We start from the raw sequence: 14,620 nt of genomic DNA on the forward strand, positions 1-14,620 counted from the left end.
ACATAGTCTCCGTGACCGTCCCCCAGACTGTCTAAAACCTGGACGTAGTCTCTGTTCGTCCCCCCCGCAGACTGTCTAAAACTGGACGTAGTCCCGTGACGTCCCGCAGACTGTCTAAAACCTGGACGTAGTCTCCGTGACGTCCCCGCAGACTGTCTAAAACCTGGACGTAGTCTCCGTGACGTCCCCGCAGACTGTCTAAACCTGGACGTAGTCTCCGTGACGTCCCCGCAGACTGTCTAAAACCTGGACGTGTCTCTGTGCGTCCCCGCAGACTGTCTAAACCTGGACGTCGTCTCCGTGACGTCCGCCAGACTGTCTAAAACCTGGACGTAGTCTCCGTGACGTCCCCGCAGACTGTCTAAAACCTGGACGTAGTCTCTGTGACGTCCCCGCAGACTGTCTAAAACCTGGACGTAGTCTCTGTGTCGTCCCCGCAGACTGTCTAAACCTGGACGTAGTCTCCGTGACGTCCCCGCAGACTGTCTAAAACCTGGACGTAGTCTCTGTGACGTCCCCGCAGACTGTCTAAAACCTGGACGTAGTCTCTGTGACGTCCCCGCAGACTGTCTAAAACCTGGACGTAGTCTCTGTTTTTGATCACATGTTTTATTTCTCTGCAGAGACTCTGGAGTCTCAGGATGGATCAGTCAAGATTTCTGCGTCGCAGCTTCGGTAAGTTTAGCAAACCTAAAGAGAACGTAGTGAGAACGTAGTGAGAACGTTCTTTGCATAGTAACTGAAAACCGATGGTGTGTTTTTCCAGAAGCTTTGTTAGCCCCCCTCAGTGTTTGAATACAGACGAGTTATCCTCACACTGGTTTTACTGCAGGCGGCTCACACACACCTTATTTTACACACTGTGTGTGTGTGTGTGTGTGTGTGTGTGTGTGTGTGTGTGTGTGTGTGTGTGTGGTTTTAACTCATTTGAATATCAAATAATTCCTCAGATGAAAATGCAAATATTAAACTCGCGAGGAGTCCTCGTTACACATTGTTAAACATGACTCCGACAAACACTGACATGATGTATAATTAGATATATAAGCTAGTGTGTGTGTGTGTGTGTGTGTGTGTGTGTGTGTGTGTGATGTAATCACAGTGGTTCTTTGAATGTCTCTGAAACACTCGACAGACTCGATCACAGCAGCAGTTCACGTGAAGCCGACACAGGAAGTGCTAAAAGCTGCAGTTCCTCCTGTCGTCCACTGGAGGCAGTCTCCTGGACGACGCTCCCTAAATGATTCATTCCACAGCCTCTTTGGTTTTATTGGGGTTTTGGATTAAATATTGATGACGACGTCGAGCTGCTCTGTCCACACACAGAAAGAAGAGCCTGACTCGACACCGACTCTTTATCCTGTTATTCTGTCTTAACGAACCGACATTAACAGGATCAAGATGGTTTGATTGATAAAACTCAGATTTCTTTTTTGTGTTGGCGCTCATGAATAGTCGTTGGACCTGTTGCTCTGCCTCTGCCAGCCGTTTGAAGAGTTGTAGTTGTGACAGCTCGGAGATGAAGCCCTGCAACCTGCAACCACCAATCAGCAACAGAGCCACAGCAACGCAACCGACCGCAGATAACGAGACCGTACAGAGGATAACGAGACAAAGAGAGACTGCCGGTCGGGTTATGTAACGGACTCGGTACCACAGTCCAGGCAGCCCGGCTAACAGACTGAGCTAACAGCAGCTAACAGACTGAGCTAACAGCAGCTAACAGACTGAGCTAACATGACTAACAGCAGCTAACAGACTGAGCTAACACGCAGCTAACAGACTGACGTGAGTAAACATGAGCTAACAGCAGCTAACAGCAGCTAACAGACTGAGCTAACATGAGCTAACAGCAGCTAACAAACTGAGCTAACAGTAGCTAACAGACTGCGCTAACATGAGCTAACAGCAGCTAACAAACCGAGCTAACAGCAGCTAACAGACTGAGCTAACATGAGCTAAAGCAGCTACAACGAGCTAAATGAGCTAACATGAGCTAACAGCAGCTAACAGCAGCTCAACAGACTGAGCTAACATGAGCTAACAGCAGCTAACAAACTGAGCTAACAGTCCAGCTAACCGACTGCGCTAACATGAGCTAACACAGCTAACAGACTGAGCTAACATGAGCACACAGCAGCTAACAAACGAGTAACAGCAGCTACAGACTGAGCTAACAGAGCTACAGCAGCTAACAGACTGAGCTAACATGAGCTAACAGCATGAGCTAACAGCAGCTAACAAACTGAGCTAACACAGTAACCGATGAGCTAACATGAGCTAACACAGCTAACAGATAGCTAACATGAGCTAACAGCGCTAACAGACTGAGCTAACATGAGCTAACAATGAGCTAACATGAGCTAAAGCAGCTGCAGTTGGCCGCAGTTTACTTCACTGTCCATCATAAACTCTGTAAATCACAGTACACACAGTGAGCTGTAGTAATGTGTGTCTCCTGCAGGGAGCGCTGTCTGCTGCCTCTTCAGATGGCTCTGGAGTCTAAAAACACCAAACTGGGACAGACGGCGCTGACGGGGATGCAGGTAGGTGGAGGAGTTGACCCGGTATGAGTCGGTCTCAGGTGGGGCCTTTGACCTCTGACCTCTCCTCCCCTCTCGTCCAATCAGAAGCTCCTGTGTGAGGACAGGTTTGTGGGCGGGGTCACCATGGAGGTGGAGGTCCTAGAGAAGCAGCTGCTCAGCCAGATGTTGGAGGCCATCAGAGTGACACCGTCTCTCCACGAAGACCTGCAGGTGGAGGTGATGAAGGTAAGGCCTGCAGAGGCACGACACACTGTGATGATGATGATGATGAAGATGATGATGATGATGATGATGAGATGATGATGATGATGATGATGATGATGATGATGATGACCTGTCTGTGTCTCCGTCAGGTCCTGCTGTGCATCACCTACTCACCAAACTTTGACATTAACGGAGACTCCATCCTGAGGATCGCTCAGGTGAGACATTTTCACCGTTAAACTGGATCCCACCATGAATACATGAAGGGACAGGTTCCAAACCTCTCACAGCAGACATGAAGCTGAATGCAGCCGCCTGTTGTCTGGATCAACAGGTGTGTCCAGGTGACGTGTGATGTGACGTCCATTACAGCCCAGAAAAACCTCGTCACCATGTTAATATGCTGACGTGTCTCTGAGACGTCCCCGCAGACTGTCTAAAACCTGGACGTAGTCTCCGTGACGTCCCCGCAGACTGTCTAAAACTGGACTTAGTCCCGTGACGTCCCCGCGCGCAGCAGCTGTCTAAACCTGGATAGTCTCCGTGACGCTCCCGCAGACTGTCTAAACCTGGACTTAGTCTCCGTGACGTCCCCGCAGACTGTCTAAAACCTGGACTTAGTCCCCGTGACGTCCCCGCAGACTGTCTAAAACCTGGACGTAGTCTCCGAGACGTCCCCGCAGACTGTCTAAACCTGGACGTAGTCTCCTGACGTCCCCCAGACTGTATAAAACCTGGACTTAGTCTCCGTGACGTCCCCCAGACTGTCTAAAACCTGGATCGTAGTCCCGTGACGTCCCCGCAGACTGTCTAAAACCTGGACTTGTCTCCGGACGTCCCCGCAGACTGCTAAACCCTGACGTTAGTCTCCGTGAGAGACTACGTCCAGGTTTTAGACAGTCTGCGGGGACGTCACGGAGACTACGTCCAGGTTTTAGACAGTCTGTGGGGACATAGTCTCCGTGATGTCCCCACAGACTGTCTAAAACTAGTCTTCTGATTAACAGGAGACAAGTAGAGACTAGAAATCTGAGACTTGCTGAGTCTCTAAAACTTGATGAATCTCTTGTTACTCGTCACGTCATGTTAGTGTTGCCCTCACGCCGTGTGTGTGTGTGTGTGTGTGTGTGTATGTGTGTGTGTGTCTGCTACACACTGATGAATGTCCCGGGCGTGTCTCCAAAACATTTCAAGGCGGTCGGTAAAACGTTTAATTGGCTTTCCGGAGAAACATTTTATCTCTCACACACACACACACACACACACACACACACACACACACACACAGGATATTCAATCCACACACACACCTTGCATTTTTCGGTGTGTGTTGTTTCAAGGTCTGCCGTCCACTTTGCTCTGAAAACGGCCTTGGAGAGAGTGTGTGTGAGACTGTGTGTGTGTGTGTGACTGTGTGTGTGTGTGTGTGTGTCTGTGGGTGTGTGTGTGTGTGTGTGTGTGTGTGTGTGTGTGCCTTCATCAGCACAATCTGAGCCTCGTCTCTCCTGACTGTACCTGCCTCCACGAGGTCAGGCTGGATCATCATAACACTGATAATGACGCCTGCAGACACACACACACACACACACACACACACACACACACACACAGGTGAGGTGAGGGGCATTCAAAATCAGTGACCTGTGAGTCAGCAGAAACGTCGTTGTTGTTGTTGTCACGTCTTGTGTCATACGTGTTATAAAAATGTCGAGTCATGCCTGAAAATATTAAACATTAAAATCACAAACATCTTCATAATTATTCCCATTAATTAATAATTTAAAATCAAAACAAATTTGAACATTAAAAACTGTGAAATCAAACAAGTGTTCAGATTAACCACTGTCCCCAAACGCATCACCGTGATAACCGATGCCGCGGTGAGGCGTTCAAGTGCAGCAACGGCTGCAGGAATATGCAGACGCGATGATGCTAATCTGACTGTGGCAGCAGCTGTTAGTCCTGCTCCACATGATGGAGGTCCTCCACCCTGCCACCTTAAACACCACCTTAAATACCACCTTAAATACCACCTTAAATAAAGACATAGACACATTTCCAGGTGGATTCAGCTCCGCCGTTTAAAGGTGGAGGCCTGTGGGATTAAAGGGAGCTGCTAGCAGGTGGACACAGAGCTGAAGCCTCCATCCACCATCCACCCACCCATCCATCCACCATCCACCCATCCCCGCCTCCATGCGCACTCACCGCAGGCGTAGACGCAGCCGTCTCGGATGGCTTTGTGTTTGTGTCCCGACGCGTCTTTCTGCAGCTTCCGCAGGATTTCCTCCATCCTGGCTCCAACCAGACAGACAGGTGGAGAGACAGGCAGGCAGACAGGTGGAGAGACAGGTGGAGAGACAGGCAGGCTTCGTGGTCTCCGCCGGGCTGGTCTGTGGCGTTTTAAGGGTGTAGTGACAGTGACAGCATCCTCCCTGATGGAGGCGATGATTCACTGAGTGATGTCAGAGCAGAGCGACCCTCAGCTGTGACTGTCAGGCACAACAACAAAGATCAGCTGATCGCTCCTGGGGACGCACCTCCTCCTCTTCCTCCTCTTCCTCCTCTTCCTCCTCTTCCTCCCCTCCTCTTCCTCCTCTTCCTCCTCTTCCTCCTCTTCCTCCTCTTCTTCTTCTTCTTCAGCTCGTGCTTCTCCTCCTCCCTTCCTCCACCTCTCCCTCCCGCAAAGAAAAAGGAAGAAACGCACGAGGTGGAGTTCTGTTTACACAGCAGGACGCGGGAAACTGTGGCGCGGACTCAGGGAGTCACTGGAGCGGGACTTCCGGTCCCAGCAGGGCGACAGGTGGAGCAAGTGTGACGTAGGGCTGCCCGCAGGTGATCCTGCCTTCAAAATAAAAGTCTTGTTCACGACAAGAGAGAGAATTATTTATTTTCATTATTATATTAATAAAATATCATTATAATATAAAACCTGGACGTGGTCTTTGTGACGTCCCCGCAGACTGTCTAAAACCTGGACGTAGTCTCCGTGACGTCCCCGCAGACTGTCTAAAACCAGGACTGTCTCAACCTGGACGTAGTCTCTGTGACGTCCCCGCAGACTGTCTAAAACTGGACGTAGTCTCCGTGACGTCCCCCAGATGTCTAAAACCTGGACGTCGTCTCCGTGACGTCCCCGCAGACTGTCTAAAACCTGGACGTAGTCTCTGTGACGTCCCCGCAGACTGTCTAAAACCTGGACGTAGTCTCTGACGTCCCGCAGACTGTCTAAAACTGGAGTAGTCCTGTGACGTCCCGCAGACTGTCTAAACCTGGATGTATCTCTCGGACGTCCCCGCAGACTGTCTAAAACCTGGACGTAGTCTCCTGATGTCACAGACTTGTCTAAAACCTGGACGTAGTCTCCGTGACGTCCCGCAGACTGTTAAAACTGACGCTAGTTCTGAGTCCCGCGACTGTCTAAACCTGGACGTGTCTCGTGACGTCCCCGCAGACTGTCTAAAACCTGGACAGTAGTCTCCGTGAGTCCTCGCAGACTGTCTAAAACCGTGGACGTAGTCTCCGTGGACGTCCCCGCAGACTGTCTAAACCTGGACGTAGTCTCCGTGACGTCCCGCAGACTGTCTAAAACCTGGACGTAGTCTCCGTGACGTCCCGCAGACTGTCTAAAACCTGGACGTAGTCTCCGTGGACGTCCCGCAGACTGTCTAAAACCTGGATGTCGTCCGTGACGTCCCCGCAGACTGTCAAAACCTGGATCGAGTCTCCGTGACGTCCCCGCAGACTGTCTAAAACCTGGACGGGTCTCCGTGACGTCCCCGCAGACTGTCTAAAACCTGGACGTAGTTCTGTGACGTCCCCGCAGACTGTCTAAAACCTGGACGTAGTCTCCGTGACGCCCGCAGACTGTCTAAACCTGGACGTTGTCTCCGTGAAGTCCTCCGCAGACTGTCTAAAACCTGGACGTAGTCTCCGTGACGTCCCGCAGACTGTCTAAAACCTGGACGTAGTCTCCGTGACGTCCCGCAGACTGTCTAAAACCTGGACGTAGTCTCCGTGACGTCCCCGAGACTGTTAAAACCTGGACGTAGTCTCTGAGACGCCCTGCAGACTGTCTACACTGGAGTAGTAGTCTCTGTGACGTCCCGCAGACTGTTCAAAAACCTGGAGTATCTCTCGTGACGTCCCCGCAGACTGTTAAACCTGGACGTGTCTCTGTGACGTCCCCGCCCGACCTGTCTAAACCTGGACGTAGTCTCCGTGACGTCCCGTGACTGTCTAAAACCTGGACGTAGTCTCTGAGACGTCCCTGCAGACTGTTCATAAACCTGGACGTAGTCCGTGACGTCCCGCAGACTGTCAAAAACCTGACGTAGTCTCCGTGACGTCCCCGCAGGACTGTCTAAAAACCTGGACGTCTTCCCCGCAGACTGTCTAAAACCTGGACGTAGTCTCCGAGACGTCCCCGCAGACTGTCTAAAACCTGGACGTAGTCTCCGTGACGTCCCCGTAGACTGTCTAAAACCTGGACGTAGTCTCTGAGACGTCCCCACAGACTGTCTAAAACCTGGACGTAGTCTCCGTGACGTCCCCGCAGACTGTCTAAAACCTGGACGTAGTCTCCGTGACGTCCCCTCAGACTGTCTAAAACCTGGACGTAGTCTCCGTGACGTCCCCGCAGACTAGGTTGTAGCCGTAGATGAACTTACAGATGATCACTGAGGGCAGTGGGATTCATCATCTGAGCCTCGTTAATATTATTTCAGTTATTTAGCAAAATGTGTGATGACATAAAAAGTCTTGTCCGTCCAAACACGAGCTGGAGTTAAGAAACGATGAAGAATCTGGAGAGCATGAACCGTGTGATGCTTTAGTGATGGTGACGAGGTGAAAGGAACTAAGTCGACCTTCATAAATGTATTTTTTTAACGTGCTCTGTAAACAGTTTGTAGGGCGATGATTGATATTCAGTCGTTTATGTATTCATGTATTCATTTATTCATTGGCTCGACCCGTCAGGATCCTGAAATGGGGCCATAAATAAAGAAGAAAGGTGAGATCATAAAATGAATGTGAGACTCACAGATGGTCGCTGAGAATCATTATGTTCAATAAGAGCCTCAAACAATAAAGTGAGTTATAAACTGACTTTAACTCATGAGATTCAAAGAAGACGACGAGAAGCCAGGAAACTTTCAGATCCTGTAAAGTTTGGAGGAGCCAGCTGTAGCTGCTGCCGGTCAGTGCTGACTTTCACAGGTGATGTTGTTGCTTGTTGCTCCAAAGTCGATGAAATGAGGGCACGTACACAAGAGGGGGGTAAAAAATAGCCTCCAAGTCTCGTTAACGAGGTCAGACTGAGTGACGGAGTCTACCTCGCGAAGATCGACATCTTGGAACGAGCTTCTTTTAAAGGTCAGAAACACATTTTGACAAGAAATGTCTGATTATTTAAATCACATCAACAAACCACGGCTCAGGGGGAACACCGCCGACAGTCTGACTGCGTCCTTATTGGGGATTATCTAAACTTTCAGAAGATACAATGATACGTTCTGTCCTGGAAAAACAACTTCAGGTGGAGCTGAACAGTAACGTCACTGAGTATCATTACATTGCATTACATTACATTACATTACATTACATTGCATTTAGCAGCTGCTTTTATCCAAAGCGACTTACAGAGGAGGACATAAGCTGAGAAAGGTGTAAAGGAGCAGAGTAGTTTTGTTAGGCAGGGAAGCATTCTGGAAACAGAAAGGTTTTTACAAGTTTTTTAAAGGTCGAAAGGGATGTTGCTGTTCTGGTAGCCGTTGGTCATTTCACCATTTGGGGACGACCACAGAGAAGAGTTTAGAGTGACCTCGCTTTGCGAGAGGCGAGGGTACAACTAGACGGTTTGTATGAGCGGAGCGTAGCGCCCTGGTCGGGACGTGAGCCTTTAGTAAGACGCTGAGATAGGCAGGGGCAGATCCTGAGGTGGTTTTGTAGGCTAGCGTCAGAGCTTTGTGTTTAATTCTGGCAGCTACAGGCAGCCAGTGCAGGTCGCTGAATAGTGGGGTGACATGTGACCTTTTAGGTTGATTGAAAACCAGTCGCGCTGCGGCATTCTGGACCATTTGCAAAGGTTTGATCGCGCAAGCAGGTAGGCCAGCCAAGAGCGAGTTGCAGTAATCGAGGCGGGAGCTGACTGTAGCCTGGATCAGGAGCTGAGCGGCATATTGGGTCAGGTACGGTCTGATTTTTCTAATATTGTACAGCATCAAGACACACACACACACACACACACACAGCATCGACACAGCCGGGCTGGACGCTGCCATCAGGCCCACGCATGAACTTGTTGCTCACCCTAAACTGACGACCACAAAGTGTGTTAGTGCTGCTGTAGCATCTCCTACATGCTGCATCTAATGTTTATTTGTGGTTATGCTGAGATGTTTTTTTATTGTTTGCTCATCAGGACAATAAAACATTGATCTATCGTTAACTCACACTGTTTGACCCTGAGGCAGCCCACTGGTGACCCCTGCAGGGCCCCAGACCGCAGTCTGAGAACCACAGCTGTGGCTCCTCCTGAGAGAGAAACATGCAGCGGAGGCTCGTGGCCGCTTGGGGGCGCTACTGTCCAAGGCTCCACTCAGCATCAGTCTCGGAGCAGTTTGGGCCTCCTCTGATGATGAGGAGCACTTCAGCTCCTCCACCTGAACTCCATCACAAACTGACACCTCCACCCTCATCCGGAGCTGTGACCACACCATCACCATCCACAGTGTGTGTGTGTGTGTGTTGTTGTTGTTGTTGTTGTTGTGCGTAATTACGCACAGACATCCACGGACACACTTTGTCCTGTCAGCAGAGTAAACTCCCAGAAGTCTCTGCTGTGGATGATTTGTTTACATGTGCACATCCTCCACCCTGCAGCCTCTTCTGACGTCACACGTCAACTTTTTGGGGGTATGAATCCGCGCGCGCACTGCGGATTTTAAGTTTCAGTGTGTGTGTGCGCGCGCGCGCATCAGGATGAAGAGTGTGTGTGTGATGGTGGCAGAAAATCACTGCGTATTTTATAGGTCAGGTATTTTGGGAATGTGCCCGCGGAGCGCCGCCACGTGCGTAATGACGCGTCTGGCTGCAAATAGATGAATTAAGGCGCGCGGAGGCTTCATGAAGGCGCGCGGAGCAGTTCACCCCGAGGAGGCTGCGCGCGGGAATTACTCATTTCTCACACCAACACCAGCTCCAGCGCTCGTGCGTCTGCGTCTCCACGTCCATGGATAAAAAGGCACCGGAGGCAGCAGGATGGTTGTTGTGGGAGCGAGTAACGGAACCTTCGGTGGCGGGAACATGAGGTCGTCGTTCATGATAGAGGACCGATCGGAGGCTCTCGCGCTGATGATTGCGCAGGGCGCCGCAGAGGCTGCAGCGGCGGCGGCAGCAGCGACATCACCGTCCACCTCCAGTCAGCCGCAGGTCATGGAGACGAACGGGACCCGGTGCGGGGAGCAGATCCTGAGCTACGGCCGGGTGGAGAAAGTCCTGATCGGCGGGGTTCTCACCATGCTCACGCTGTCCACCATCTGCGGGAACCTGCTGGTGGTCATCTCCGTGTGCTTTGTGAAGAAGCTGCGCCAGCCGTCCAACTATCTCATCGTGTCTCTGGCCATGGCGGACCTGTCGGTGGCTCTGGCCGTGATGCCGTTCGTCAGTATCACGGATCTGATCGGGGGTCAGTGGATATTCGGACAGTTCTTCTGTAACGTTTTCATCGCCATGGATGTGATGTGCTGCACCGCGTCCATCATGAGCCTGTGCGTGATCAGCATTGACCGGTGAGATCAACTTCTAACGATCTGAAGTCAGAGTATGGGAAACATTCACAGGAAACATTCAAACATCCCGAACTTTTACGCAGCTTCGCTCTCCACGTCCGCTCCTGCGTGTGGCTCACTCAAGGGCAGATGCTGATGTGGGGATCGAACCTGTGACCTTTTTAACTGAGAGTGTCAGACTGAGAGTGACATGACATTTTTTAATCAACACTGACTCTAATGATCGATCACACACACACACACACACACACACACAAACGTGTGTAGTGTTTCACAGTGACAGACCGTAAAATGAAGTTTGACCGTTCTTTATGTTTATAGTGGAACGCAGCCATATTTCAAAACCTTATATTAAAATAAAGTATTTTACATTAGAGACATAATTATACAGTAAAACACCAATATTTCAAAATAAAACCTTTATTTTGGCGGTGTGATATGGAGTAAAAAGCTGACCGTAACATTAGAAGAAAAGTTGCATTGTATTCATCATCAACCACAGCTGCCATTTGTTTATTTGCAGAGCTGCTCTTTGTTCAAGGCTCGTCACATATGGTGTTTCCCAGCGTCCCACCTGGGGCTGCATATGGCGACCACAGATTGTGGTTAAGCACCTTGCTCAAGGGCACCTTGTTGAGGGCGGTGGGGGGCGGGAAAATACATAAATAATGGATTGTCTGCTTGTTCATGACACGTTTCTCTCTGCAGGTATTTGGGTATCACCAAACCTCTGACGTATCCGGTCCGGCAAAACGGCTGCTGCATGGCCAAGATGATCCTGTCGGTGTGGCTGCTCTCCGCCTCCATCACCCTCCCGCCTCTGTTCGGCTGGGCGCAGAATGTCAACGACGGCAGAGTCTGCCTCATCAGTCAGGACTTCGGCTACACCGTCTACTCCACCGCTGTGGCGTTCTACATCCCCATGTCGGTGATGCTGATCATGTACTACAGGATCTACCGGGCGGCCAAACTCAGCGCCGCCAAGCACACCATCACCGGTTTCCCCAGGGAAGGGGAGCACGGCGCCGGGGCGGCTCCGCGAGGGGCAAGAGGCGGGCATGAGGCGGTGCTGTCAGGAGAAACAGAAAGTGTTAAAGAGACGGAGGCGGAGCACAATGAGGACGCCGAGGACGAAGAGGAGGAGAGTTTGGACTGTGTGGCGGCTGCGTTGAAGCTTCAGCGCGAGGTGGAGGAGGAGTGCAGCACGCGAGTGTCTCGCCTCCTCAAAACAGGTGAACACCACCAACGCCGGAAGAGGAAAAACCAGTCCATCTTCAAGCGGGAACAGAAGGCGGCGGCCACGCTGGGCATCGTGGTCGGTGCCTTCACCTTCTGCTGGCTGCCGTTCTTCCTGGTGTCCACCGCCAGGCCGTTTGTCTGCGGCGTGGAGTGCAGCTGCGTGCCGCTCTGGCTGGAGAGGACTCTGCTGTGGCTCGGTTACGCCAACTCCCTCATCAATCCGTTCATTTACGCTTTTTTCAACCGCGACCTGAGGACCACCTACAGTAACCTCCTGCGGTGCCGCTACAGGAACATCAATCGGAAGCTGTCGGCGGCTGGCATGCACGAGGCTCTGAAATTGGTGGAGAAGCCAGATACTGACGTGTAAAGGTGGAGGTCATCGGCGAAGCTGCAGAGACGTTTGGCGTGGATTCAAAGCCAGCTCGCTGCCAGACTGGTTATCTCCCCCAAATTTATAGGATGGCGGCTGAGGGGATACTGTGAGTAAACGGACATTCATGAAGAGGATTGTTATCTCACTGGCACACGGTGGAACAATGGTTGCACCTCTGCTGAACCATCGTTGGTGGAGCGGCACAGATTTGGATGGTAGTGGGTGTCGTGTACGGACGAAGTTCCCACGAAGCTAGAACACCAAAATGTTCCTGATTTCCACGAGACACAGTTTTTCTTTGTTTCCTTTGGTGGACAATGAGTAGACAAGTTGTAATAAACTGTAAAAACGTGTACACAAGTCTTCATCACGCTGTTTCAGGTCATCGCTTTGTGCCAGAACATGCTGAAATCAGGCCGCCCTGTTTTTAGATCCGTGCCTCATTGATCGTAGCTCAGTCACAGTTTGGACGGATCATGGTTCAAACTTTTCTTCTCTTCTGTTCTTGTGACTAATCGTTCCTCCATCAGTCGTTCCGTTCAAGATAATCAGTCCACAGAGAAAGAAACCTGCAAAAAATGTCAAAGTTTTTATTTGATAACTGACTTTCAAGCTGACTGACAGATGGTTTGTTACACAGAATCATCTGGGAAGTCGTCGAAACTGTTGGAAAAGGACAAAAAAAAAAAAGATGAACAAATCTGCGTATCACAACAACCAATCAGATCCGTTAACCTGAATGTGACTCAAACAGGGTTTTTCCATCGTTTGTGTCGGGGTCGTCCATGTATCCAACTTTTGTTAAAACGTCACGCTGCAGCCAATCAGACGCTCGACCTGTTCTGACTTCATTTATTTCATGAATCAGCTTCTAAATCTGAGTCTGACTGACAACAAAGTTTAATTTGTGTTGAGCGATGTAGACAGCGAATGAGAGCGAGCGAATTTGTGTTGAGCGATGTAGACAGCGAATGAGAGCGAGCGAGTGATCGGAGAAATAAAAAGTTTCGTGGTTACGTTCAGTTCATCTCAGCGTTCAACATTAAATATTCATGAGGAAAAACAAACTTAAAAATGTGAACTGACATGCTTCATCACCCGACAACCAAATGTTGCTCACACTCTGATTGGTGACAACATCAAATGTTCATGTGAAGCTTCATCCATCACAGCTGACGGAGAAATCAGCTGCTAAACTATTAATCACTCATTAATGAATTAATGCACTAATCACGTCTGCAGAGTTCACTGATTATTTAACATGGCGGTGTATATGGAGGTATTTCATTGGTGTTTTCAGGCCCCGCCCACTCAGATTAGGACAGTTTAATTATCATAAAACATTTGGAGAACACGTACACGATGTATGTTCACTCAGATTCAATTCATTTAAAGCTCTGACAGTACGCTCAGCGTGCGGACAGCTTTTATTGTGTTGTTCATGAACTCAGCAGGTTTATTTGGACTTTTCAGCCCCCATGATCCTTGATGATGTTTTAAAGACAAAAGTACAGCCAGCTACAGAGCGGGACTGCAGCAGAGATGATGTGGAGTCAAACAGTTTGACCAAATCAAGAGATTCACCGTCGGCTTTGCTCAGAATGAAACAACACAAAGTTCATCCAGAGGAAAACAGGACTCGGATCCAAAGGTTGACCTGTTGTGTGCCTGCGGTAAGCCCCGAGGCTGAGATGCTGAATGCACATTCAGCCTCGTACCTGAAGGATTAGTTCACTTTGTGGGCTGTGAGCTGAAGAGATTCAGAACCACTGAACTGTACTCTTCATTCTGGGCTCGGTGCCTTCGGGGCACGGCTCCATTTCCTGTCACAGAATCTATGGAGAGTGTTTGCCAGGCGATATGAGCGAGGAGCACAGTGTGTTATACATGCACACCAAGTAACTTCCAATCACATCAATTCAGTCCAGTTTTATTAGTACAGCCCCAACAATTCCCACCATGGGCAAGCGCTTGGCGACAGTGGCAAGGAAAAACTCTCGTTTGCACCGGGCCTGTACTCTCCTCTTGTGCCGCATGTTGTATTTTTCTAGCAGTCTTTATATTTTTCTGGAGTTGTGCCACTCGTCAGTGTCACACTTTGCCCAGGCCAAGCCAATCAAATTAAGCAAGAGGTAAGAGCTAATGTCACTGACTAGTCCATCAGCCCAGAACCAGAACCAGAACCAGACCCAGCAGCAGCTGATCTCACTGCCTAGTCCAGCAGCAGTCAGCCCAGCTCGGCGTCTGTCTTTCAGCCTTTTATTTCACCAAGCTCTCACCAACCACTAAAAGTCAGTCCCACATTTACTCTTGTCCGGCGGCTTCTTGCTCGCTCACTCTCTCCTTTTCTCTTCTTAGCTTCCTCCGTCAGCGTCCTCTTCACTCTCTTCTCCTCTGCCATCATGTCCATAGAAGCTGCTGAGCCTGGTTACCTCCTAATTTTCTTCTTCTTCTTCTTCCCG

At 50.1% G+C, this 14,620-nt stretch overlaps 2 protein-coding genes across 2 annotated transcripts; both read left to right on the top strand.

Moving 5' to 3' along the window:
* Nucleotides 1-604: 604 nt before the first annotated feature.
* Nucleotides 605-3,196, top strand: LOC113744730 (brefeldin A-inhibited guanine nucleotide-exchange protein 3-like). Its single transcript, XM_027275529.1, has 4 exons — nt 605-675; nt 2,465-2,546; nt 2,631-2,771; nt 2,900-3,196. The coding sequence occupies exons 1-4, from the start codon at nt 605-607 to the stop codon at nt 2,987-2,989; spliced, it is 384 nt and encodes a 127-aa protein (XP_027131330.1). The 3' UTR covers nt 2,990-3,196.
* Nucleotides 3,197-8,951: 5,755 nt separating this feature from the next.
* LOC104934121 (5-hydroxytryptamine receptor 7) lies at nt 8,952-12,848 on the top strand. Its single transcript, XM_019274516.2, has 2 exons — nt 8,952-10,543; nt 11,252-12,848. Exons 1-2 carry the CDS (start codon nt 10,014-10,016, stop codon nt 12,150-12,152), a joined length of 1,431 nt encoding a protein of 476 aa, XP_019130061.1. The 5' UTR covers nt 8,952-10,013; the 3' UTR covers nt 12,153-12,848.
* Nucleotides 12,849-14,620: the final 1,772 nt, after the last annotated feature.

The sequence above is a fragment of the Larimichthys crocea genome, unplaced genomic scaffold (genome assembly GCF_000972845.2).
Source record: "Larimichthys crocea isolate SSNF unplaced genomic scaffold, L_crocea_2.0 scaffold146, whole genome shotgun sequence".
NCBI classification, from domain to species: Eukaryota; Metazoa; Chordata; class Actinopteri; family Sciaenidae; genus Larimichthys; species Larimichthys crocea.

Bases quoted from the DNA above. Each gene is read 5' to 3' on its own strand.
- LOC113744730 (XM_027275529.1), top strand. From the start codon at position 605: ATGTTTTATTTCTCTGCAGAGACTCTGGAGTCTCAGGATGGATCAGTC. The intron at 676-2,464 runs GTAAGTTTAGCA...TGTCTCCTGCAG, and splicing joins ATTTCTGCGTCGCAGCTTCG to GGAGCGCTGTCTGCTGCCTC. The intron at 2,547-2,630 runs GTAGGTGGAGGA...TCGTCCAATCAG, and splicing joins CGGCGCTGACGGGGATGCAG to AAGCTCCTGTGTGAGGACAG.
- LOC104934121 (XM_019274516.2), top strand. From the start codon at position 10,014: ATGGTTGTTGTGGGAGCGAGTAACGGAACCTTCGGTGGCGGGAACATG. The intron at 10,544-11,251 runs GTGAGATCAACT...TTCTCTCTGCAG, and splicing joins TGCGTGATCAGCATTGACCG to GTATTTGGGTATCACCAAAC.